This window comes from Muntiacus reevesi, chromosome 3 (genome assembly GCF_963930625.1).
Source record: "Muntiacus reevesi chromosome 3, mMunRee1.1, whole genome shotgun sequence".
Taxonomy (NCBI): domain Eukaryota; kingdom Metazoa; phylum Chordata; class Mammalia; order Artiodactyla; family Cervidae; genus Muntiacus; species Muntiacus reevesi.
In genome coordinates this window covers 268,247,327-268,275,094 of record NC_089251.1, presented here as the reverse complement: position 1 = coordinate 268,275,094, position 27,768 = coordinate 268,247,327, and the positions used below count along the sequence as shown (strand labels likewise).

General features: G+C 44.3%; 1 protein-coding gene across 6 annotated transcripts in view; it reads right to left on the bottom strand.

Annotated features, from left to right (window-relative positions):
- The window catches only part of HERC2 (HECT and RLD domain containing E3 ubiquitin protein ligase 2), a 242,569-nt gene that overhangs the window by 2,462 nt on the left and 212,339 nt on the right, over positions 1-27,768 (bottom strand). For 5 of the 6 annotated variants that reach the window (XM_065932015.1, XM_065932017.1, XM_065932019.1 and 2 more), the window contains 12 exons: positions 23,462-23,676; positions 18,155-18,332; positions 17,477-17,638; positions 15,437-15,528; positions 15,096-15,235; positions 10,487-10,674; positions 9,604-9,801; positions 7,296-7,379; positions 2,216-2,357; positions 1,898-2,092; positions 1,162-1,274; positions 390-580 (listed from right to left, as the gene is read on the bottom strand). In XM_065932015.1, coding sequence (XP_065788087.1) covers positions 390-580; positions 1,162-1,274; positions 1,898-2,092; positions 2,216-2,357; positions 7,296-7,379; positions 9,604-9,801; positions 10,487-10,674; positions 15,096-15,235; positions 15,437-15,528; positions 17,477-17,638; positions 18,155-18,332; positions 23,462-23,676 — 1,898 coding nt within the window. Of the gene's footprint in view, positions 1-389; positions 581-1,161; positions 1,275-1,897; positions 2,093-2,215; positions 2,358-7,295; positions 7,380-9,603; positions 9,802-10,486; positions 10,675-15,095; positions 15,236-15,436; positions 15,529-17,476; positions 17,639-18,154; positions 18,333-21,132; positions 21,271-23,461; positions 23,677-27,768 lie in introns of those variants that run through there. The other variant, XM_065932020.1, reaches the window with a different exon arrangement.

Here is a 27,768-nt window from a genome sequence, read left to right as displayed (position 1 = left end):
GGGGACAGAGGGCAGAGGCCACGAATGGCACTGCCGGTCCGCAATGCATTAAACACAAGTGAATGGTAGTGCAAGGGCCACGCGGGGCGGAGACCATCCAAACACAGCCCCGCCCCAGCAAAGGCGGCACACAGAGGCCCTGTGACTCTCCCGGCACAGTCCAACAAGGGGCTTCTCACCCTGCCGTTCTAGCCAGAGCCAGGAATCTCAGGTGAGAATACTAAGTACTCTGACCCTGACCACAAAGTAAGCTTGATGATTGTAGGCAGCAACTGCTAGAGCCAAGTCCATTAAATTTTACTTATGGAAAGCTGCCACCCAAGCAAACCATTTTCTGCTATTTTTGCTATTTATTGAGTTGAAGCTCTGGAACGCAGACAATCACACACCTGTAGTTTATTGCAAGCCGGACATACTCTGCGCGGTTGTCCAGAGTGATGTGCGTGTACTTGGAGCTCAGCTGGATGTCCTGGCCGCTAGCACTAGGCACTGTGAAGGGCAGGCTCATGGCCTCAAACTCCTCCGAGGTGGCTTCATTATCACGGATGTACATGAGTCCAGGGATAAAATCTTTATCGACCTTCCAGGGGAAGAAGGGAGTTCACCCATTAAGCCAGGGCTGCTCCTCCGCCCCAGACCCCAGTTCACATCCCACACACAGTTGCCAGGTCTCGATGTGCCTGGAGCCTGTAGCAAGGCTCCAAGTGCACTGCATGTGCCAGGAAATACAAGGGGAGCAGCAGGGGAACATTTTCACCCATGGAGCTGTAACAAGGAAGTCCTTACAATCACTTGCTGAGTGACTATTGGTCAGAGGCAAGTCCCACCTGCTCTGAGGGAGCCACACCCTGGAGAGGCCCCAGGAGCCTCAGCGGTCCCCAGCTGCCTGCCCACGTGTTCAGCTGTGCCACAGGAAAGACAGCAAGCTTTCTCATCTGACGAGACTGTACAAGTGGCTAAGCCCACAAAGCAGCCATCAAGCTCTAGAAGCAGGCTGGCCTGAGCCCATACCACCACTCTGCCACCAGATGGCCAGCAGACTGACCATCCTGAGTGTGCTGGCAGGCTGTGCCTCTGAACCAGACCGCAGGTCACCCCCACCATGCTCTGCACTGGCCACACACTGAGTCCCATTTCTGTCCTCTCCCTCCTGGAGGTTACCTCGCTGAGGTCTGCAATGGTGAGGCTCATCCCAGCCAGCTGCTTCCAGACAGGCTCAGCAAGGTTCAGACTCAGGGGACTTCCAGTCCGAATGGCAATACCCAGTAACACACCTGCTCATTCAAAGCACAAAAGACAGGATGTACTTGGTACCGATGACAAAATATCTAGTCCATTCAACCACACAGTGGAGACAAGCTCAGCCCTGGGGCCTCAGCGCCTTCTAAACCAATGTGACCCCAATTCACAGAGACTTAGGTCTGTCCTTGAGGCCTTATATCCTTACACTAAAACTCATTACTTGCTTCTGTTCCTATGGACTGAGTCTATAACTCTTCTGCTCTTTACACCAACAGTTGTAGCCACAGTGGCTAATCCTTGTTCCTTTGATGGCAAAGCAGACAGCCGGAGCTTCTCAAGGAAGTTGGATGCAGTGCCATGAGTGAGGATGCAGATTCACCAGGGAGGGCCTGGCCAAATGTAAGGACTCTCTAAGATGTGATCCCAAGTTTCAGATATGTTTATGATGCAGAAACAGTATCTCAGATCTTCTGAGCGGCAAGGGCACCACCTGGTCCTCAGCACACAGCTGTTGGCGGCCCAGCTCCCCACGTTCCCGCAGCTGCACACTGAGGAAGCTAAAGGCAGGTATTTACAGCAGCCGCCACTGCTCCCCAGACAGAGCAGCCGTCACACGAGGCAGAGCGCACGGAGCTGCCCCGCACAAGAGGCCTACCCAAGAACCGGAACATGCTGGTGTGCACCGGCGCCCTGGCCGCTGGGCTCAACAGGTAGCAGTCCCGGTTGGCCCCCGACTCGTCCCTCCCATTGGGGGTTACGATCAGAAGCGGGGTGAGTCCATTCTGCAGCTCCTCACAGATCTCGGCTATGGACTCACTGTAGCCACCACCACAGTCATCCACAGATTCACCTAGGGAAAAGGCGGGTCAGCAGCTCACAGTCACTGACTGCATCAGAGCCCCCTGGGGAGCAGTTGGGGGCTCTCCCAGTTCTCTTCTCACACCAACACCCCTCTACACACGCGAGCTCTCACCCACAAACTTGACCTTCCAGACGCGGTGTGGGAGGAGGAGGCTGTCAGGACTGAATGAGCTCATCTTAGCACACATCTGCCCAAAGACCGACTTGGTCCCATCAGGACCTGCGAGGCCTCCTTTACTTCTTGAACGCTTGACCTAGAGACAGAAAGAAGGAAAATACATAACAAAGTCCATAGCAGAAAGCACATGGGTGCCATCTTCACAAGCTGACCAGCCCTGAAACCCCTGCATCCAAAGCAATGCTCTGCAGCTGATCATCCCTCCTGCTACCCTCGCCTACCCTGTCCTGGTGACAGTGGGGGTGAGGGTGGGGTCTCTCTACAGACAACAGACAGCACTCAGATGCCTGGTGCCACCCCTACAACCTCGGGCCACTGTGAGCACCCAGCAAACCCAAGTACAACCATCTGAGCATGCCTGTGCAAACATGAAGGGCAGCTGGACCTCCCAGGACTAACTCCTGTCCTCATCTCCTCACCCACACCTGCTGAGGACCCCAAAGACCAGCCTTGAGTGCCTCTCTCTCCCGCCCTTGACACAGGCTGCCTATAAGACAGCGGTGGCCGTCGGGCCAGGGCCCACTCACTGGCACACACAGCACATCAGAACGGGAGGCGACTACCGAGAGAGCACGGAACACAGGAAAGCTGTGAGCACCTCAAGTAGGCAATAACTGCAACCTGGTTTATACTCACACTGTATTTAACCTTACCCATCGTCTCCATGAAGAGGAGGCAGGATACCTGAAAGCAGCCTCTAAGCAGACCATCAGCCCTGGGAGGGTCACATCAAGTGGCTCTGAGACCAAACCTGGATGCACCAGCTTGGCCAGAACAGAACCTTCCTTCCCTCCTTTCCTCACCTGCACAGATTCTACTCAACCTTTGGGGTCACTGTGTCTCCCAGTATGATCACTTATCCCACCTGTGTTTCTCGTCATAAGCTGGCGTCCAGACTGATGCAAAAGTAGCTGTGGTTTTGCACTGTTGAAATTTGCCATTTGACACTGGAATACATTCTTAAATGAATGTGGCTATGTTATACATCATTTTAATGTGCATTTCTTGCTTTATGTTTTTTGCTAATGACTTATTACTTGCTGCTTATTTTATATTTATTTTAAACTATGGAAATGATGTTAGACCAAAAGCAAATTGAAGCAATTTTCTTATTCAAGTTCAAAATGGGTTGTAAAGCAGCAGAAACAACACATTTGGCCCAGAACTGCTAACGAATGTACACCACAGTGGTTGTTCAAAAAGTTCTGCAAAGGAGACGAGCCTTGAAGATGAGGAGCATAGAAGCCGGCCATCGGAAGTTGACAACGACCAACTGAGAACAATCATCAAAGCTGATCCTCTCATAACTACACAAAAAGTTGCCCAGGAACTCAACATCAACCATTCTACTGTCATTTGGCATTTGAAGCAAATTGGAAAGGTGAAAATACTCAGTAAGTGGGTGCCTCATGAGCTGACTGAAAATCAAAAAAATCATCATTTTGAAGTGTCATCTTCTCTTACTCTATGCAACAACAACAAACTATTTCTTGATTGGATTGTGATGCGAGATGAAAAGTGAATCATATGACAACCGGTGATGACCAGTTCAGCAGCTGGACCAAAAGGCAGCTCCAAAGCACTTCCCAAAGCCAAACTTGCACCAAAAAAAAGGTCATGGTCACTGTTTGGTGGTCTGCTGTTGGTCTGATCCACTACCACTTTCTGGTTCCTGGAGAAACCATGACATCTGAGAACTACGTTCAGCAAATCAATAAGATGCACTGAAAACTGAAACGCCTACAGCCAGCATTGGTCAACAGAATGGGCCCAATTCTCTGTGACAACGCCCAACCCTATGCTGCACAACCAATGCTTCAAAAGTTGAACAAATTGGGCTAAGAAGTTCTGCTTCATCTGCCACATTCACCCGACCTCTCGCCAATTGATACCACTTCTTCAAGCATCTCAACAGCTTTGAGGGAAGGGAAAACACTTCCACAACCAGCAGAAGGCAGAAAATGCTTTCCAAGAGTTTGTCAAATCCTGAGGCATGGATTTTTATGCTACAGGAATAAACAAACTTATTTCTCACTGGCAAAAATGTGTTGATAGTAATGGTTCCTATTCTGATTAATAAAGATGTGTTTGAGGGAGGGAGGTGGGAGGGGGGGTTCAGGGGGAACACATATAAATCCATGGCTGATTCATATCAATGTATGGCAAAAACAACTACAATACTGTAAAGTAATTGGACTCCAACTAATAAAAATAAATGGAAAAAAAAATAAAAGGTAATAGCAGAAAAAAAAAAGAAAGTGAAAGAGGAGAGTGAAAAAGTTGGCTTAAAGCTCAACATTCAGAAAACTAAAAAAAATAAAATAAAATAAAGATGTGTTTGAGTCTAGTTATTCAGGGTCTGAAACTCCAATTATTTTTGCACCAACCTAATAAGATGCCTCAACAGATCAGAACAAGCTCTCATTCAGCTACTCAGTGGACTAAGTAACTCTGCAGCCTGAAGCTCAGGCTGTGCTTCAGAGTCACCCAGGAAGCTCAGTCTGAAGTGATGGCACAATGAGAAGTTAAGGAAAAATGATTCTGAAAATGTACTTTTACACTGACTCCTCTGGCTAAACTCTCATCATCCTTAACTTCTTTGTGAGTTCTCAGCTGAGTTTAACAGCTAATTTTCCTACTGCAGAAATTATCAATCTTAAGACTAAAAGAACAATGACAATAATAATAACAACAGTTTGCTGTGGAGTGAGTTTCCCTACACGCCACACATTCAGCTGCACGTTCTCATATGTCACTTCATTTAGCCTCAGCAGCTCTCTAAGGCACACAATACCTGGGGGGAAAGTGAGCTACAGAAAGGAAGAGGATGTGTTCCTAAGTGAGGGGTAAGTGAGACACAGACTTGCTTCCCACCTGAAAGATACATCACCTCCATTTACAGTGCCAGTTAACACAGACTCAGCCGCTATGAAGGAACGTGGCTATACGAACACAGCCAGGACGCTGCAAGGGCAGGGCTGTGTACCTGATATCTCTGAACAGCAGGAATATAGGTAGTTTTAACTGTCTTTAAATTTTCTAACTTTTTGAGAATGTGCTCATTTCCATAATTGCATTATCTATAATATAAATTTTTAATATACACTGATTTTTAGACCTTGTTACAAAACTAAACCAAATTCAAACAGAAATACCCTCCAAGAACACAGCCTACTTTTACTGTCTCTAGGGCACTTTCAACATAAAGTAAGAAAACCTCTGCACAGGCATCCCCACAAAAGCTGCAGTCCTGGGAGAGCACGGAGAAGAGGCGACCCACACCACCTTTCTGGGTGAGTACTGGTGTCTGCGTTAGCCTTGGAATTACAGACTGTTCCCTCCACCACTCTGCTCTATTTTATCTCCATCTTTGTGGAAGTTCTTCCTAATTTTAAGAGTGGGTATGAACCACTGAAGAGAAGAGAACCTGGCTCTGGCACCTGAGGGTCTCTGGGCAGCTGGAGTGGCTGCTCTGACATCAGGGAGCACTGTACGCTGCACTGAAGGTTATTTACATGTCTTTAAAAATGTATAATATCAGTCTGTTTGCCCTCTTATCTACTCATGTCTGTTCAGACATGCACCCAACAGACTCGTAACTCGAAGTACCAGGGATATAAAGATGAGAAAGAGCGAGGCATCAGGGACACCATGAAGGAACAATGTGCCTCGTGCAGACTCCAGGTTATCCAGGTTCCCAGATGACCGAGGCCCCTGGGCCTGGACACCCACACTGGGCCACTGGCCCCAACACGGTGCCTGTGCATGGCTGAGGCAAGCCTGAGATCCAAGAACACCCAACTGTCTGAATTAGATGATCTGAGCCATCAGCTTTCTGCACTTATGAACTTTAGTATTTAAAACCTAATAAAGTAGAGCAAACCAAAATGATTCTCCAAGTAGAGAAATAAAAGCTTTCTCATTAATCTAGCTAAACAGCCCATTTGTTTGTGGAATGGGCTGACTGACCTCCAGCTTCACATTAAACACTATGACGTCAGTGAATTAATCACTTCCATCAGCATGGTCACACATGTTCTCCAACAAAGGACAAGAGTTGTCTTGATTAAAAATGCCCCCAAGAACAACTCTGGAAGAATTTCTAGTCATATAACCAACATCAGGGTAAAAATCATGTGCTAACAAGAAGGTTCAGGAACAAAGCACTTGTTCTTCATGGCTCGCTTTTGCTCCAGAGGGGGGACCAATTTCATTTGCATAGTAAATGTCAAGCACACACAATGTCATCATTAGTGCCTTTTGTTTTAATTAATTCTTTTAAAGTGAAGCTTATACACATTCGGCAGCAGTATAAATCCAGAGATAGTCTCCTTTTCATTTCTTTGATTAGTACTGTGATGCAAAGTCTTAGTATTAGTGATTTTGGCCTATTAAATTGACAAAGTAAGCCATCAGAACTGGGGAGGGTGTGAGGCTGGTGTGAAGAGGAAATTTGCTCTGCATCTCAGAACCTAACCCAGGTGGGAGACTGAAGACACACACAAAGCTAGAGCCAAACCAGCTGGCCCTGCTGTATCCCAGAAAAGCAGGCCCAACTTTCCAGCCCACAGCAGAGAAATCAGCATGTGTGGCTGGTTGGCATAAACAATCCCACAGCCCCAGGGCACAGGACAGAGATCTGGGTGTTTACGATGCATTAAGGGGAACAGAGAGCAAGTTAACCAAAGTCTAGTTCAGGTTATAATATCCCCCCAAACATTAGCAGCAATTGTCAACATGTGGTGGAAATATGGGTCATTTTCACTTTTCCCTTTTTGCTTAACTGGATTTGTCTAAAATAAGCTTTTCTTCTTCATGTTATAAAGAAGACCATTTACATGGCCACCTGGCAGTCTCATCAGCACAGGCCATCCCACACACATGGCACCTTGCTCTCTAACCAAGAACACAAGAGGAGTCTTGCTGTTGAGTACTTGCCGCAGGCTGCAGGGACACAACTCACAACCATGAAACCATTGCATCTGTGCAGAGAGAACCATCTCCGTTTTGTTACCTGGATGCGGTTCAACTCTACCACAGGGCCGTGCTGGCGATCTCGCACCATAGTGGCTTGTACTACTTTCCGGAAAGCTGCTTCCTAAAACACGCAAAACAAAATTTAGAATGTTATACAGAAAGTATCACCCATAGATATTTCACGTCCTAAAACCCCCTTTTTCAGGTCTGAAGTGGCCCAGGGGATTAGCCTGGCATCAACACACAAGTCCATGCAGAGGCTCAGGCAGCCAGCAGGGCCAGTGCTTGGAGCACCCCCGCCCCGCCTGCCATCCAGGGGCAGGAGGTGCCCAACATGCACCGCACACAGAGGGGTCAGGGCCAGAGCCTGAGGCGCACCTGCTCTAACTCAGGTCTCAGGCCAGGCTAAAGGCTAACGAGAAACCTGAGGCCTCCCAACCAAACTGCAGGTCCAGTACTGGCAGGACTGAGGCACCAACGATACCTCAGCACCGCTGCTCTGAGACACCAGACACAAAGCGGCGCAGGGGCAGGGAGCCTGGGGGGCTGGGCCAGGGCTGCGGTGGGGACGGGGAGACCAGTGAGCGAGGGGACACATTGGCACCACGCACTGAAAGAAGCCTGGGGAAAACCCAGGGTGAAGACGACGCGCAAAGGGAGCAGGTCCCCACTTCACCCAGGAGACCCTCAAAGGAGACGGTCCCTGGCAGACACGGGTCGCCACAAGTGGACCCCTGTGTTCTTTTCTGGAGAAAGGGTGGCTGGGAGGGAAGTAGAGGGGAGGGCACACTGCTCTGAAGTCAGAGCCCCAGAACTCCCACCTATGAAGAAGGCAAGGGCAGAGGTGCTCCCATTTGCACAAAGGGGTCCACAGACACAGGAGACTGCAGAGTAAGCCCCTCCCCGCACAAACTTGCACACCGACCAGCTACCTTTGCCCTCACCCTTCCTGACCACTGCTCTCCCCCTGCTCCGGGCAAGCGTTCCCTTCCCCACAGAGCAGGCCCACCTAGTCCCACCCTCCTAAAATGCACTCTCTTCTGGGCTCTGCTGACTTCACAGTCACCAACAAAACCTACTCCCCAAAACTCCCAGCAGAAGCAATCCTTTCTAACTAGGACCAAAACAGAGGCTGATACTCTGTTGCTGACAGAAACTTTCAGCCTCCCTGAGGCCCCCACTCCCCACTCAGTTGCAGGAGACTCACACACAGTGTGAAATATGCTGCCTCTCTTTGCTCTCCCCTACAAGGAGAAGCTTTCTCCCTTTTATTGCGTATTATCACCTCCACTCTGAGGAATTAAAGTAACAGTGAAAGGAATCTATTTGGCATTTTTATTACTGAAAAAGGGTGGAAGTAAAGTTTCAAATTTGATTTTACCTGTCCACAATTTTTTCCTGCTCCCCATCATCAGAGAAATTTTTCAATTACCACAATCCCCATCATTGTCTACATGTCTCTAAGCCACACATAAAAATAAAATGTGTGCACCAGTCTTTTTTGGCTAGGAACTTTAGGAAATAAAGCTAATCCTGAAAAATAATGTTTAGACAGTACTCCAAAACACCTAAATTTTATTATCATTAAAAACAGGCCAGGACCTCGGATTAAAAACCCTATATGTCACAGAATCAGAATTCTAAGGACAAGGATTCCTCCATCTAAGCTCCATGCTTTCCCCTGTATCCCCCTCACCATACAACAACTGAGCCTCTTCTAGGCCATCCTGCCAAGATGCTTGCCAGAAACTTGATGACTTCAGATATCTCAACTCTAGACAGCTCAAATTATTACAAATGTCAGTGGGTCAAATCTGTCTGACAACTTTCAGAAGCCCTCATTCCTGATTCTTTTCACAGTCTGATAAATTACCTTCAACCAGGAATTTCTACATATCCTAGTATAATACTAAGCAATCTATAACTTCTGTGTCCTCTGCTAGACATACCTGGAGAAGAAATTATCTCATTTTTTTTCCTTCCTGCTGCCAGTAGGAATTTGCCATAAAGCCTCAAGTCCAGGACAGCAGAGAGCACTGTAAGAATGGAAGCTTAGTTTTGCCAACCCCCTCTTGAGGGGTGGGGTAGCGGTAAAGAGATTACAAGGGGAAATCATAGCACCTAACCATTTTTAATATAAGCTCCAAAAAAGAAGGGATTTTTGTCTGACTGTCACCAATGCATTCTAAGAACCCAGGACAGAACCTGGTACATAGCAGGTGCTCTGTGAACATTTGCTAAATCAGCTGTTTTCAGCACATTTCTGATTTAGAAATTTTTGTTGGATTAAAACTTACTGAGGATAACAACATCACCTACAGTAAAGATTGTTATCAAAGCAGTACCTTTCCCTGGGATATCAGAATTCCTCGAAGAGTGTCAAACCCCACAGATGGCCCAAGTCCAGTTTCATCGAGAGAGCCTTCAAGGTCAAACATGGGGATGCAGGGGCAAAAGAGCTCTGAGATGTGATGCAGTAGCAGCAGCCGGTTCCTCAGGGCTATGATAGGGATTTCCTGTAAATGATTGTACTCCATAGGAACCTGAAAGATGGAAACTTGTTATGTCAATTTAGGTGTCAAATGTATAGTTAAGCCACAGTATAGTAGATGGATTGAAAATGTTGTTCTTGAACACAAAGAAGCACTATGACTTCTGAGTTTGGTTTGAAAAATCTTGCTGTTTTAAAAATAATATTCTGGCCATTTTGCCTGAGCCAAGAAATGTAAATCACAGAGAATGCTTAAAAAAAAAAGAAAATCAGCTTATAGAAATAAATTTAACTGCAGAAAACATACAATCTGTACTACCAGACTAGTTCATACAACTTTTAATAAAGGTTACGCACTGATGCACACAGAACGCTGCCAAGTGTGTGTATTAAGGTTCTCATGTGTGTGAGTGCTCAGCTGTGTACGACTCTTTGTGGCCCCAGCGACTGTGCCCGCCAGGCTCCTCTGTTCATGGAGTGTTCCAGGCAAGAATACTGGAGTGGGCAGCCATTTCCTACTCCAGGGGATTTTCCTGATCCAGGGATTGAACCTGGTAATTAAGGTTCTTAAAATACTGTTTTCATCACTATGAATCAGGTTATCTTCAGTGGAATGGCTCTGTAAATACACAAGGGAAACGGAAGTGTGTGCTGCCTGTACACCCGTGGCTCAGGATACAGACCCCAACTCTGTCACGACGCGCGTGCCTGTGAGCCCAATGGGCTCAACCACTGACCTGTACAGGCAGCTTTCCAGCGCTGGCGGGCTTGCTGGTTGACCAGGCGAGAGTGTGTGCTGAGCCACAGGCCACACGGTTGACCTTCTTACCCTGAAGGGCAGCTACCAGCCGAGGCCTCTGGATGGCATTTGTTGTTCCATCTCCCAACTGTCCCTCATCATTGTCACCCCAGGTAAAAACTTCACCTAAGGCAGCAGATGGAGAACAAAGACTTATAGACAAGAACCAATAAATGCACAACCACCACCACCTTCCCACATACACAGCCCTCACTACCCTCCAACTGCCTGTTGGCAGTCATCTGTGCAAATGTTACACTTATGGTGACCTAGATGTCTCGAGTCACAATACTCAAAAGGCAGCAGGATTCCCAGGACTCTTGACAGCCTCTGCTGGCTAAAACTCCTTTTCCAACCATGTCTGTTCACCAGACTAAGCATGTACCTGGAAGCAGCTCTTAATCCGAACAAGTAATATCAAAACAGATGGTAAATACTTAACAATCCAAATTGATTTTGTATGTTAAAGGAAGAGAAAGTCGGTTTTTAACTAAACAAAACCCATGTTTTACATGAACATGTGCTCTTCTAATGGTTATTCCGATCCTAAACACAAGATTCAAACACTGATGAGAATCACGCTCGGCTTACCATGCTAGACTCCAATCGTGAAACACCACTGTATGGTTATGGTGATGATTAGAACAGAAGTGAATTCAGTTCTGTAGAGATGGCATAAGCCTTGCCAAATTCGCAAAGACTCCTCAGGATGCCATGCAGCCATAAGCACCACTCTACAAAGTGCAAGGCCTGCATGATGAAGGGCGGGGTGTTGAGTCCTTCCCCTTCCGATTCTGGATAGAACAGTCCGAAAGCCACCGGGTAGGTGTCAGAGTGCAAGCAAGAGGAAGAGAGCCTCTCTGCAGAGGCACAGCCGGGTGCACGGACTCAGACCGCACAAGGGACAAGGGCTTCCACAAAGAGGGTGAGCCCAGTAGGAGAGGCAGGCCAAAGCAGGGAGCTGTATACCCATGAGAGGGCACAGTCCTGAGTGGGCGGGGCAGTCACAACCCGAGTGAGGCAAGGATCCACAAGGGGGAGAAGTCAGAGGCAATGATGGGGCAGCAGCCACTACAGGAAGAGTAAGCTGCTACAGTAGAGGACCAGGTTTCTTACAAAAGAGAAGTTATAAGGATGGGGAGACAGAAAACTAGAAAGAAGCTGGGGTTTACAACTAGAGCTTGGGGTACTGGTGTGAACAAGCTGTGTTCACTGTACATATATACATACAGAAACAAACACAGATGCAATTTTGTATATTATTTACACATACATTCCCTAGTTCTGTCCTCTAAGAAGGTCTGACAGCAGTGATAGCACTTTAGCAACAAGCACCTATAGACCAGATCTTGTCTTTTAAACGCCGTTTTTCTCCAAAGGCACCAGGACTCCTTGGGGAAACATCAAATTCTAGGTTTGAGACATAGATAAGGACAGAATGTCTTATCGTGCCAGAAAGCACAGAAATACTCAAGGAATAACATGGGGATATTCCAGAAGATGAAACAGGGCACGATTTGAGCATCAAGGTAAGTATATTTTTGTTGTTGTTCAGTCACTAAGTTGTGTCAAACTGTTTGCATCCCCGTCGAGTGCAGCACGCCAGGCTCCTCTGTCCTCCACTATCTCCTGGAGTTGCTCAAACTCATATGTCCATTGAGTCGGTGATGTTATCTAACCCTCTCATCCTCTGCCACACCCTTCTCCTTTTGCAGCCATGAGTCTTTTTCAATGAGTCAGCTCTTCACATCAGGTGACCAAAGTATTGGAGCTTCAACTTTATCGTCAGTACTTCAAATGAATATTCATAGGGTTGATTTCCTTCAGGATTGACTGGTGTGATCTCCTTGAAATCCAAAGAACTCTCAAGAGTATTCTCCAGCACCACAGTCAGAAAGGATCAATTCTTCGGTGCTCAGCTTTCTTTATGGTCCAACTCTCACATCCATACATCAATGCTGGAAACCATAGCTTTGACTGTACAGAGCTTTGTTGGCAAAGTGATGGCTCTGCTTTTTACATACACTGTCTAGGTTTATCATAGCTTCCTTCCAAGGAGCAAGCATCTTTTAATTTCATGGTTGAGGTCACCATCCACAGTGATTGTGGAGTCCAAGAAAATAAAATCTATCACTGTTTCCATTGTTTCCCCATCTATTTGCCATGAAGTGATGGGACCAGATATCATGATCTTAGTTTTTTGAATGTCGAGTTTTAAGCCAGCTTTTTCACTCTTCTCTTTCACTTTCATTAAGAGGCTCTTTAGTTCCTCTCACTTTCTGCCATTAGAGTGGTATTATATGCAAATCTGAGGTTGTTGATATTTCTCCCAGTAATCTTGACTCCAGCTTGTGATTTATCCAGGCTGGCATTTTGCCTGACGCACTCTGCATAAAAGTTACAAAGCAACGTAACAACACACAGCCTTGTCGTGCTCCTTTCCCAATTTGGAACCGTCAGTTGTTCCATGCCTGGTCCTAACTGCTGCTTCTTGACCCACATACAGGTTACTTAAGAGGCAGGTAAGGTCTGGTATTCCCATCTCTTTAAGAATTTTCCACAATTTGTTGTGATCCACGCAGTCAAAGGCTTTAGCATAGTCAATGAAGCAGAAGTAGATGCTTTTTGGAACTCCCTTGCTTTCTCTATGATCCAACGGATGTTGGCAGTTTGATATCTGGTTCCCCTGCCTTTTCTAAACCCAGTTTGTATATTTGGAAGTTCTTAGTTCACGTACTGCTAAAGCCTAGCTTGAAGGAATTTGAGCATAACTCTGCTAGCATGTAAAACGAGCGCAACTGTATGGTAGCCTGAACAATTTTTGGCATTGCCCTTCTTTGGAACAAAGAAGGAATGAATGAAATTCTGGAATGAAAACTGAACTTTTCCAGTCCTGTGGTCACTGCTGAGTTTTCCAGATGTGCTGACATATTGAGTGCCAGCACTTTAAGAGCATCATCCTTTAGGATCTGAAATAGCTCAGCTGGAATTCCATCACCTCCACTAGCTTTGTTTGTAGTGATGCTTCCTAAGGCCCACTTGACTTCACACTCCAGGATGTCTGGCTCTCAGTGAGTGATCACGCTATCGTGGTTATCTGGGTCATTTAAAACCTTTTTTGTATAGTTCTTCTGTGCATTCTTGCCACCTCTTCTTAATCTCTTCTGCTCCTATGAAGTCCTTACCATTTCTGTCCTTTAATTGTGCCCATCCTTGCATGAAACAAGATTACATATATATAACTCATCAAATAAATTAGGAAACCCTGAGTCCAACAAGACGAAAACAAAAAAATTTTAAATATCTGATGAGAATAAGTAAATAAAATGTTCAAGAACTCAGCATGTCATACTCAGAGCCATGATTCACTACAGTGACACAAAGCAAAGTCAGCAAAGGCACATGGACGCAGCGCAGAGAAAACCAGGAGCGAGCTTCCAACAGGCCCCTCAGAGGGGTGCCACACGGACATACTTAGTTCCCCGAGGAACCAGCTGCGGCCACCTGTGATGTGCTGCCCCCAGGAAGCTCACTACACTCAGTGCCCAGGGCTGTGACTGGGGCAGGTCATGCAGGCACCTCTGTTTGGCATGTATCCAAGTTCCAGATTCCCCCCCAGAAGGAAGCAGGTTTCAGCAGAGACCATACTCTTTTCAAACATTCTAAGAAGGCCTCTTTCAATTAGGGCTAGTGGGTTAGCCTGAAACCCAGGTTCCCAGAAGCCAGCTGAAGGCCAACCTCATAAGCAGGCCTTTCTAAAAACAGCCATCAACGTGTGGGGCAAGGGGAGAATGGGATGAACTGGGAGATGACGACTGACATATATATACTGCTCTGTGTAAAACAGATAGCTAGTGGGAAACTGCCGCACGGCTCAGGGAGCTGAGCGTGGTGCTTGATGATGACCAGAGGAATAGGATGGGGCTTGGGAGGGAAGGAGGCTCAAGAGGGAGGGGATATTTGGCCACCTGATGCCAAAGAACTGACTAATTTGAAAAGACTCTGATGCTGGGAAAGACTGAAGGTGGGAGGAGAAGGGGACGGCAGGGGATGAGATGGTTGGATGTCATCACAGACTCAATGGACATGAGTTTGAGTAAACTCCGGGAGTTGGTGATGGACAGGGGGTCCTGGTGTGGTGCAGTCCATGGGGTTGCAAAGAGTCAGAAGGACTGGGTGATCGAAGTGAACTGATAGATACATACATAGACATACACATAGACATATAGATATATATCTATATGTAACTGATTTACTTCACTGTACACCAGAAACTAATACATTGTAAAGCAATTATACCGCAATTAAGAAAAAATAAATAAAAACAGCCGTATCAGCCCTACTCTGCTAACTCTTCTCTGCCATGAAACAATATATTCACTGGTATTAACACCAGGGGCTGAAGATGATGAAGGCCAACAGCACAGATGTATTTTCAGAATACAGTATGAATCCCTCCATACCCACCCCCACCACCTCACGGCTGTGCACTCATCCCTGGCCTCCCAGACCGCAAACCTCCAGGTCGCAAACCCGCCCCCACCTACCGTCCTCAGAGCAGCACACGCAGTGTAGGGAGCCGGTGGCAATGGCAATGACCTTCTTCCCCTGCAGCCCCTGGACTTGCCGAGGCCTTCTGACGTGGTCATCGGATCCATGGCCCAGCCTGTGATAATCGCCTTTGCCCCTGTACACAAGGACACGGAAGTTGTGAGTGCGGTGCCACCCGTTCACCACGCTGCCCCACCCGTCTGGGGCAGACACCTACAGGGAGACAGAAACTGCCACCCGCCACAGAAGTTACACTTCAGCCTACAAGACAGTTAGTGTGACTTCAGATTAACAATCACTGGTTTTGGTGGGATTAAATGAATAGAATCTTGCATACCAAGTGTAAACAGCACCAGATTTGGTAAGGGCGACGGAAAACTGGGATCCACATTCCACTTTAACCACTCCAAGGCCTGTAAGAGAGTCAATCTGGAAGGGAAAAGGTTCAATTAGACTGATTGAATCAAGGATTTTGCTGATGGCTGCACCCATATACTGAACTAAATCTAATAAAGAACTCTGAAAACCCTTACTCCTATGCCAACTATTTATTACAACTTAAAATCCTGCTCTGTGTAACCAAGTGTTCTCAAAAGGAGCAGAAATCCCCGGGTCTGAGGGTGCACAGGCCACAGGCAGCCTGAGGCCCCTGAGACCTGACGCGTAAATGGACACATTGCTCGTCCCCAGAATTCACTGTCCCGACTCAGTTTCTCTTTACGGCAGCCCCACTCTCCAGCAAGCCCCGCACTTCACATCTGCCCTCCAGCCTTCCGAGACGTAGAAGCCCGCAGGGGAGGAGGAGCAGGTAACACGGAAGAAGAGCCAAGACAAAGAGGGTTCTGGCCTTCTGATACCAACACTCCACCTGCCCAGGTTATTCCAATTAAACACAATGCTGATCATGCCGGTATTAGAATCCACTCCCAGCCCTGCCTGCTCAAGGGTCCAGAACCTTCACAGCCAGCACCCAGAGGTCTTGATGGGATCCACTGACCTAGCTATCATCTTTCTTCACCTATCAAACTTATTACTTGTGACTGTTTCCAGACTCAAGTTCTCATAATTATAAATTTAAATTAGTAGTAACTTAATTCTTTTAGTTTTCTCCTCACCCTACCCCCATCACAAAGATATCAGTGATATCCTCCAGCGCCCCCTCTCCCCAAGTACTTGACTTCAATCCTGGTTAAGTCTAAAGCTTTCTCAACATAAAAAAGTCAACAATTTTTTCATAAATGTGGAAACCATAAGCAACCTATCATGTAGTTAAAATTCCGTATAATTATAAGGGAAAAGAGAAAGTGGTGATAAGGAGAAGGAGGCAGCCTTGAGTCCCAGATTCTCCAGCAGCACCTGCCAAGGAGGCCCTGAGCAGCCACAGCCTCCTGGCAGAGTTGCAGGTGACGTCTCCTTCATCATGCCCTGCCTCAGGAAAGTACCTGCATGATAATGAAGCTTGTCATGTCCACACTGCCCAGCATGGAAGCGCATCAGCTCCTGAACTGTGGATACTGTCAAGTGAGGGAGTTCTGATTTAGGCCAACATTTTAGTAGTCGCGTGTGGCCAGTGGCTACTGCACTGAGCAGCACAACTCTGAGAGGAACAGCCTGGCAGTCCCAGCTCAGGCTCCTCTTCTGACTGGCCCTGAGTGGCTTCCCACCCCGTCCCTGGCTGCCCATGCACCGTGCTGGCCTCTGCCCCACACGGGCAGTCTCGGAACACCAGCTGGAGAGGATCCAGGCAGAAACAGCTTCTAGCTGTCTTTCACAGCACCTACACTCCCAAGTCCACAGCAAAGCACCTCAGCTGCAGGCTGCTAGGCAGTCAGCAAGTGACCCAAGCACACCAATGAACAAAATCCTCTGCCAACTACCTATTCACAAAGGCAAAACACAGTTTTGACCACAAATGCTAATAAACTACCCAGAGCCACCCAGCTCAAGTGAAGCCTCTTCTCTTGGCTTCTCACAAGATGTCCATCTAACAGGTTCTGACTAAGCCAGATGCAGCCTTTCAGCACAGCTACAGACCTCAGGAAACTGAAGAGTGTGAACGAGTTGGTGCTTTTTCCTCAAACAGGGCTACACACTAATAAAAACCACAGACTATGTGATTCCTCCCTGATTACAGACACTTTCCAAGAAAGCACAAAACCGCACTTAAAACATCTTTATCCCTCTGGGTTTTTCACTCACTTTCCCCCCAATAACACACTATATTTTCTCCAAAGAAGTTAACGGTGGAGTTAACGCAGTACAGCACAGGACATGAGCCCAGCGGGGCCCTGGGCTCGCGCACGCGGATGGTGCCCATGAGCAACCTGAGCTCCAAAGACCTCACACCCGAGGGCCCCAGGAGCGTCAAGAGGAATACCTTCATGGGCACCTTGCAGCCGTCACTGCCTCCTCTGCCCAGCTTGCCGTAGTCCCCATCCCCCCAGGACCAGACAGTGTCGTCATCCGTGAGGCAGAGGGTCTGGGCGTCCCCGCTGCCACAGGCAACGTCGACCACGCGGTGGCCCTGCAGCGCCTCCACCTGCAGAGAAAGGGGACTTAGGGGTTACCTGACCACAAAAGGAAGGAGAATCTCCCCTAGAGAGGCTGAGGTGCTAAGATTTTTTTGTTTGGGGGATGCCTGTTTTAATTCTTCCCAAAAAACAGGTCATCTTAATAATCCCATAAGAGAAGATAGAAAATACCCCTCACATATTCAAACTATAGGCATCTCAGCTGTAAGAGGCAGACCTCAGTGTCCCCTGCTCAGTGCTGCCACCCTACTGTCTCACCCAAAAAACTGGGCCTTCTAGGAGACGTCTCTAGCTAGATGCCAAAGCGATATTTACTAGTGTAGATATAAGGGTATTTCAAACACTATCCTGTTTAAATGACCTATGGAAAATATACCAAGATGGTTTTTATTCCCACCAAAAATAAAACTGTTAACTCTGAAACCAAAACGAATCTGGAACAGGAAATAGTTTTTATTTTTAAAAAAGGACAATGACAATGGCAAGCTGTCCCTCCAGACCTCCCAAGCAAAGCTGCTCCTCACCAGCTTCGGCTTTAACTGGTCCTCACTGTCACTGTGCCCCAGACGGCCGTACCGGCCTTTGCCCCAAGTGTAGAGGTCACCAGCTGCAGTGACACACGCGCTGTGGGCTCCACCGGCAGCAACATCAACCACCTCAGTTCCTCTTAGCGACTCAATCACACGAGGGCGGTCACACGGACTGCGAAAAAACCACCAAAAATAGCGGCAGGAGTTTAATTCCTGAATGTTTTTAAATTATTTCACATTAGGCTTCCAGTGTGCTGTTCACTTATTCAATGCACACCTCTCAATCTACATCAAGTCAATCATTAAAAAAAAAAAAAAAAATCAATCTGGAGGAATCATTCAGGCCTGAACTCTAAATTACATAATACCCTACCTACCTTCTTTTACACAAGCTGCCTAATGCTAGAGAAGAGACGTACAGTCTAAATCAAGGGGCAGCACTTACAGGTTGACTAAGTCTGCACTATAACCTGCTTTTGAAAGGCCAGTGAACTGAGAATGGGTTTTACAATTTTTAAGGTGCATAAAACAAACAAACAAAACAAGAAAGAAACATAGACAACAAAGATGGCTATGTGACTGACAAAATATTTATTACTATCTGGCCTTTTAGAGAAACAGGTTATCCACCCTTGCTATAAGTCAACTTTTCATTTACAGACTCAAATAGTCTAGAACATGACAAGCACTGACAACGAACTTCTTTTTCTTGAGTTTTGAAAGCTCTTTTTAACAATGTCAGATATAAGACCTTAGTCAAATATATGATGGCAAATGTTTTCCCGTCTTAACACTGTCTTTATAAAAATTGTGAATTTCTTCAAAGAGAAGCTCACAATTTTCATGAAGTCCAATTTATCCTATTTTTCTTTATTGAACTGTACTTTTGGAGTTCTAGCTAAAAATCTTTGTCTGACTTAAGGTCACAAAAATTTCCCCTCATGTTTTCTTCTAGAAGTTTTTAGTTTTAGGTACATGAGTTAATCTTGGATATGACGCAAGATAATTCAAGTTCAAAGATCGAGGTATTCCCTTAGGCAAGGCTGAAGACTTCAGGCTGTGGTATGTGGAATTTAGGCTGCAGTCCTTATTTCTGGATGGATTACTGGACATGTTGCACAGTCCATGCTTTAAACCAGATCTAAGCAGATTGGCTAGTTGGCCTAGGTAGAAGTAAGTGAAGTATTTGGTTTAATTTTGGATATTAATGGTACAAGGTAAGAATTTAAGTTCACTGTTTACCATATGGTTATTGAATTGTTCAAAACCATTCACTGAAAAGGCTATCCTTTCTCTAAAAACTTGTCTTTGCACTTCTGTAAATTATTCAACGCAAACTCTGAGGGACAAATCAAATTTCATTCTTCCACACTTGTTGTGTCAGTATTTGCAAGTGCATTTATGGACTCCCCATCCTGTTCTGCTCTACTGACATATTTCTCTCTCTTTACAGTACCTCACTGTCTTGATTACTGTATCTTTATAATGAGACTTGAAGTTAGGTAGTATCAGCTCTCCAACTCTGCTCATTTTCAAAGTTTGTTTTTACTATTAGAATTACTTTGCATTTCCACATGAATTTTATAGTCAGCTTGCCAATTTCTACAGAAATTCTGAATGGGAAGGGGTTGAATCGATACGCTAATTTGGGAAAAACAACAAATTAACAATAATGAGTCTTCCAACCCATGAACACAGTATACTCCTCCATAATTTTAGGTCTTTTACAATTTCTCAGTAACATTTTCATAGGTTTTTTTGTTGTCTATAAGTTATCCATATCTTTGGGTCAAATTTATTCCTTACTATTTCAATTTTAGGGGAAGGGTACCATAAGTAGTATTTTAAAATTTCAATTTCTGATTGCATATGTAATATGTATAAAGACACACAGTTGACTTTTTTTGATACAGGAATGTTTCCTTTGTCTACAACTGACCTTCATTTACTGATCTTCTATCCTGTAACTTTGCTAATCTCACCTATTAATTCCAATTGATTTTCTGTAGATACCATTAGATCTTCTACATAAATAATCATATTATGTGTAAATGGACAGTTTTAATTCTGAATATTCACTGGAAGGACTGATGCTGAAGCTGAATCTCCGATACTTTGGCCACCTGATGAAAACAGTTGACTCATTAGAAAAGACCCTTATGTTGAGAAAGATGGAAGGCAGGAGGAAAGGGGATGACAAGAGGACGAGATGGTTGGATGGCATCACCAACTCAATGGAAATGAGTTCGAGCAAGATCCAGGAAATAGTATAGGACAGGGGAGTCAGGTGTGTTGCAGTCCATGGAGTCACAAAGAGTTGGACAAGCGGCTGAACAACAAATTCTCTTTCCAATTTGAATGCCTTTTATCTCTTTGCATTATTGTATTGCCCTTGCTAAACCTGCTAAACAATGCTGAATACAACTATTGACATCAGTGGATGTCCCTGTCTTGTTCCTGGAGATAGGAAAACTGCTAGGTCTGTCACTATCAGATACCATGTTAGTCCTAGGTTTAACAGAGATGCCCTTTATCAAGTTTAGGAAGTTTTCTTTCCTTCCTATATTGCTCAAAGTTTTTTGTTTTTTTTTAATCAGAAACAAAGGTTAATCTGGCCAAATGCTTTTCTGCCTTTCATCCATTGAGATAATCAAAATAATTTTTCTTTTTTATACTGATCATTTTTTTAATGTTAAAACGATTATTCAATTTCTGGTATAAACCTCACTTAGCCATACTGCTTTATCCTTTTTCATACTGTTAAGACTCAATTTTCTAAACTATTAAGAATTTTTACATCTATGTCAATGAAGGATATCGGTCTATATTTTTCTAATAATATCTGAGTCTGATTTTGATATAAGGATGGAACTGCCCCCACAAAAAAATTATTGGGGAGAATTCCCTTCTTCACTTTTCTGAAATAGCTTGTGCAGAACTGGTATTATCTGTTACTTACATGTGTGGTAGAAATCACTAGTCATCTACATGGTCCTGAAGACTTATTTGTGGAAAATTCAATTTTTTAAATAGACACAGGGCCATTCAAGTCATCTTTCCTGAGTAAGCATTAAAGAATGTGTGTCCTTTGAGGAATATGTCCATTTCACCTAAAAAGTTAAACCCGTTTGCATAAAGTTACTCAACATACTTCATCTTTCAGTAACTACACATCTTTAGTGATGAAAACTCCCTCATTCCTATATTCCTATACATTCACAGTGTGTGTCTGTGTGTGTGTATAGAGATAGACCAGTCTAAAAGGCGGTTTTCACTGATTACACTTTCTCAAAGAACCGACTTCTGTTTTCTTTCATTTTCTTCCATTTTTCTGTTTTCTATTTCATGGATTCTTATTTCCTTCCTTCTGCTCACTTTATCTTTTTCTAGTTTCTTAAAGCAGAAGCTGAGGTCATTGTTAGGGACCATTTTTCTTTTATAAAAAGGCATTTTATGCTATAAGTTTCCTTCTAAGCACTGCTTTTTCTGGATCCTATATATTTTTACATGCTGTTTTCACTTTCGCTCCACTGTATCTCCACTGTACTCTAGCTTGCATTACTGCTCATCAGAAATTCACCATCACCCTTCATCTGTTATTCTTTATGTAACTGGTATTTTTCCCTCTGGCTGCTTTAAATTTTTTTTCTCCTCATCAATGATCTTGGGCAATTTGATTATGATGTGCTCTGGTGTAGTTTCCTTCAGTTTCTCTTGCTTAGGGTTCTCTGAGCTTCTTATATCTGTGGGTTTATAATTTTCATCAAATTTGAAATTTTTTAAGCCATTACATCTTCAAAATCTCCATCCTCCTCACCTTTGATAATGCACATATTGGGCCACTGGAGGTTGCCCGCAGCTCACTGATACTACTGTCTTTTATGTATTCTTTTCTTCTGTTTCACTTGAATAGTTTCTACTGTTATGTATTCAAGTGCACTGTCCTTTTCTTCTGTAATGTTTAATCTGCCATTAATCCCATGAGCTGTATTTTAGGCCTTGGACACTGTTTCTTACGTATTTTGGATATTAACTCCTGATCAGTTACATGATTTGCAAATATCTTCTCTCATCCCACAGGATGCCTTTTCACTGTGCTGTGCAGTAGATTTTCAGTTTGATGAGTCCCATTTGTTTCTGTTGCTTTTGCTTTTAGTGTCATATCCAAAGAGTCAATGCCAAGACTAATGTCAAAGAGCTTTTCCCCTATGTTTTCTTCTTGGAGTTTCATTGTTTCAGGTCTTATAGTCAACTTATTAACCCATTTTGAGCAAATTTTTGTGACTGGTGTAAGACAGGGGTACAATTTCATTCTTCTGCATTTGAACATGTAATTTTCCCAACACTACTGAAGAGACATGTGCCTGATAATTTGACCAAATGAACAATATTGTAAATACTATACTATATGCTGTTTGTACCCATAAAATATTCTTGAGGTTTGACCTCTACAACACAGTTAAGTTACTTGTAAGCAGTTTAATCCTTTCATGTCTTGCTTTCTTAGCTTTGCTGGTGGGATCAGAACAGCAGTTCAGGCAGTCTTAGCTAAATTCCTTTGGCAGTTTTGTGCCCCATCATCCTTGGTCCTCTGCTCAGGGCCCCGTGAGTCAGGAGGTCTGGGGAGTGGGAACTACCTACAGAGCTCTGTGCACTCTGAGAATGCTGCCCCCAGGCTTTTAGGTGGTCCATTCCTTGGCCTCTCAGATGTTCTCTTCACAAATGAGGGTCAGTGTTCACCTCTGGAGACCACTGAGCACACCTCACTGCCTGTTATTCAATGCCTTGAGGGCTGCTGTTTCATGCATCTTGTCTGGTGCTTTAGTTATTTCAGGTGCAAAGGTCCTGTGGCTCCAATTTGGCCTTTATTTCCCATTACTTTTTAAAAATTACTGAGTTTGGCTGTTTTGTGTAAAAAACTGTGTCATTTGTGTGTTTCTTTCCCCTCACTGACATGTGCTCTGTATTTATAGGTTTAGCACCTGCATGTTAACAAAATGCCAGCTATTAGCGGAGAACTAGGACCAGGGTAAGCAGCCTCAGGGGAAAGGACAAGATGAAGCTCCCCATACTTGGTAATCAGAAATCAAAATTCAGATCTGATGCCCCGAACAGAGAGGTCATGTAGGCGAGCCTACATAATGTCACATGAATTATTTCTGCTAATAAGTCATTAAGCTTGAGTAGATTATTGCAGATGCTGCCCTGAAAAACAAGCTGCCAATACACTACACAAGCATTAACACAGACAAAATCAGGAAAAAGAAGACACAACACTGGAAACGGCGCTTCACACGGTACCTTCTGTTGCCATGCCCCAGCTTCCCATCTTCTGCTTCACCCCAAGAGTAAACTTCTCCTTCTGAAGAGAGGGCAAGACAGTGTTTTCCTCCCGAGTTCACAGCTACTTTCTTAATGAACACATGCTGAATGGATTCAAGTAATGTGGGGGTAGACACCGATTCTGTCCCTCCAACTCCTAGTCTGCCGCCCGCACCATACCCAGTGGCATATAGCTACAAGATAAAATAATACAGATATCATATTTTTATCTAAGAATCCCATATTTCAATAATCAACAAATCAAAGCTCTAGGTATTTTTACCACAAAAAATTAAATTTAAAATTAAGACTCTATTTTTGCTTTATAAGAACTATAAAAATTAAAGAGAAAGTTACAATTAATAGAAACTCCAAATTCAGAAAATGTATCTTGAAAGCATGTCTTTTCCCTGAAAGTACTTCTATGTTTGTCTAGAACAGCAATTACAATACATACCAAGAAAAGCAAAAAAAAAAAAATTAATTATCTACTATATGCAACCCCGGAGAAGGAAATGGCAACCCACTCCAGTATTCTTGCCTGGAGAATCCCATGGACAGAGGAGCCTGGCAGGCCATGGCCCACAGGGTCGCAGAGAGTCCGACACGACTGAAGTGACTAAGCACGCATGCACGCACTATATGCAAATCCCAAATAACACCTACAGAAATACCCATAGGAAAAGTATACACATGTCTAATATTTCAGCAAAGCAGTATATAAATCACATAGAAGACTATACTATTTTTCTTTCATTCTAGGTGGGTAATTCATTTAGGTTATAAAACATCTTTATCATAAAAAAAAATCAAGACTGCCCTTTCCCAATGCATGTCAAACACCTCTCCTATAACAATTTAAAGGCTGTTTTGCATTGTTTCAGCTGGTCTGCTACACTGACACAACAGGAAGGAAACTTGAAGGCCCAAAACAAGACGTAAAACCAAGAATTCAGACAGATAAATGAGTCCAAAGTCAGTTTCCCCGGGAATGCTATGAGGATCTCAAGTGCACAGCGTGTCGGGGGTTAGGAGTCAAACCCAAAGGGAGACTTTGTAAAAAGAAGAGGCTGAGAAGGGCTTCCTCTAACTCAGACTGAATGAGAACTAAGAAGAAAACAAAGAAAGCTGTCTTTCGCAACCTTAGGACTGAATGAAAGGGTGGAGAATCTCTCCTGAGAATTCATAACCACGAAAGCTGGTCACTGAGTTAGTTTTCAGTCTGAATTAATGCTACCTGTGGTCTATATGCTGTAGACTTCCCAGGTGGCTCAGACGGTAAAGCATCTGCCTGCAATGCGGGAGACCCAGGTTCGATCCCTGGGTGGGGAAGATCCCCTGGAGAAGGAAATGGCAACCCACTCCAGTATTCATTCTTGCCTGGAAAATCCCATTGGAGGAGCCTGGTAGGCTACAGTCCATGGGGTCACAAAGAGTCGGGACACGACTGAGCCACGTCACTTCACTTCACTTCACTTCATGGTCTATATTCTGTAGCTAGAGAATTTAATTTACAATGGCTTAGACTTGTAGTGCCCCAGGGTCATAAATTCTCTTTTGACCAGTGCTTTCAAACCAGACAGACCTCTAACATCACAAACTTCTTAACCAGCAGAGACAGGAGAGAACACTATGTGAAAAAGCAAAAAAATGTGCTGGCTTCTCTTTTTCTCTTCATTTAGATATGCCTGATCACTCAGTCTCTGCCTGGAACCTTTCATGGAGCTATTTCCAGGCAGTTTTCTATGCTTCAAAAAGCTGTCCCATCCTTTCAGAGTCCTACTTCTTGCAGATATTTAACTAAGATGTTAACAGATTCTAATAGTTTAGGATATCATTTTTTTAAATGTGTCCATTAATTGCATAACAAATCTAAGTAACAACAACAACAAAAAACTAGGCCTCATCTCAAAGAATTTCTACATAAAATTTTCCAAGGAAAATAGTCAGCTCAAAAATTCCCATTACCTAAGAGTCAAAAGAAACAAAGTCCAATATTATGTTTAAAGAAATAAAAGCTTGAAAGTATCCCCAAGGAATGAGAGACTAAGATAATACAAAGCAGAATTTCCAGAAATTAAAAATACAGAGTTGAAATTAAAAGCCCTGATGCATAAAAGAGATTATAAGCAGGTGAAGAAATATTAGACAACTAGCACATGGCTCTGAGGAAATTATCCAGCATATGGCAAAGAAACACAGAAAGAAGAGGAAACAGAAAAGAAGACAGAATTTGGGATAGATCTCCTCACTTGAACATCAATCAGAACTCGGAGTTTTAAGTACAGATCATGGAGTGTCAGGAAGCATTTAACAAGAGGCTTCCCGTGTGCTGTTTTGTGGATCTGTCAGGAACCCTCTGGCCCTTAATGATTCCTGAATATTCAGGAAGGAGACGCATACCTTTCCCGGGGCTGAGGAATCCAGGCATTTCTCATTACAGTGATAAGTACCCTCTTCCTTTTTATGAGCCATACGGTAAAAGGTGATTGTTTGCAACTCTTCCTCTTTGATAGGGATCGTCTTATGTTTTGTTAAGTCTGGAATTTTAATCTTTATCTTTGCTGAGAATAACCACCTTGTAAGACAGTATATATGCCCACGCCATGTTGATTAAAACACCTTTGCTCCATCAGAGCTTTGGTCCCGGTGTCTTTCTTTCTTTCTTTCTATTCCTCCTTTCTGTTTTTCTCTCTCTCTATTTCTGGCTAATTACTTGGAGCGCGGAGGCCCACTGAGCTCACTTTCTTGCTCGGGCTTCTAAGCCCCTCTCGAGAAGGCACACTGTGCCTTCATCCACTTGAGAGGGCGCCTGGTGCCTACGTGCAGCAGCGCGAGTCCTAAGAACAGGGCTCTATTGGCTTTCTGCGTAAACTGGGCGATATCAGCCTCTTTCTCTCTCTTACTCTCGGAACCACCAGGTTCCGGTCCATTAAAGGACCAACAAGAGCTATCCAGCCTCTTTCTCTCTCTTACTTTCTTATCGTCGACTCTGGACCACCACGTTCTGGTCCATTAAAGGACCAACAATAGAGAAAACATGGGAGAGGCAATATTTGAAAAAATAATCTCTGAGAATTTACCAGAATGTTAAAAGACCAGTTCCTACGAACCAGGAAGCCCACCCCTCATCCCGCACCACCTGGTAAAAAAATAATAAAAAAGAACAGGAAAAATAAAAAGAAATTGACATCTAAATATACCATAGTAAAAGTGTAAGTCACTAAAGAAAGATTTTAGAAGCAGCTGTTATACAAAGAAAGGATTTATAACTTTCATTTGGGTAAAAATTAATCTGACTGCTGATATCCCCGGTCATGATCAATGACACTCATGATGAGTGAGGGCCAAAAACCAGAAGAATAAAACTTTTAATAGACTGACTAAAAAGAACGGTCAACTGAGAATTTTGTACTCTGGGACATGGCTTGGATTACTACCCACAAGCCAAATCAGGCCCACCACCTGTTTTTTATTAAAAAAAGAAAAGTTTTATTAGAGCACAGGCACACTCACTCATTTTCATATTCACCACAAGCTGCTTTCATAATTGCAACAGAGATCAGACTATATGATTCCCATAGCCAAAAAATACTATGGCACCCTTCACAGAAAAAGTTTGCAACCCTTACCTAGAAAAAGGACAAAATTAAGATATTTTAAAACAAACAACAAAACAATCAGGAGATTAACCAACAACAGACCCTCACTAAAAGAAACTGAAAATACATGTTTAAAGTATCAGTAGAAGGACTGACCACCTGATCTGCCTCTTGAGAAATCTGTATGCAGGTCAGGAGGCAACAGTGAGGAACTGGACATGGAACAACAGACTGGTTCCAAATAGGAAAAGGCTGTAGATTGTCACCCTGCTTATTTAACTTATATGCAGAGTACATCATGAGAAACTCTGGGCTGAAATAAAGATTGACAGGAGAAATATCAATAACCTCAGATATGCAGATGACACCACCCTTATTATACAGCAAAGAAGATATGCAGATGACACCACCCTTATTATAAAGCGAAGAAGAACTAAAGAGTCTCTTGAAAGTGAAAGAGGAGAGTGAAAAGGTTGGCTTAAAGTTCAACATTCAGAAAACTAAGATCATGGCATCTGATCCCGTCACTTCATGGCAAATAGATAAGGAAACAGTGGAAACAGTAACAGACTCTATTTTGGGGGGCTCCAAAATCACTGTAGATGGTGATGCAGCCATGAAATTAAAAGATGCTTGCTCTGTGGAAGAAAAGTTACGACCAACCTAGACAGCATATTGAAAAGC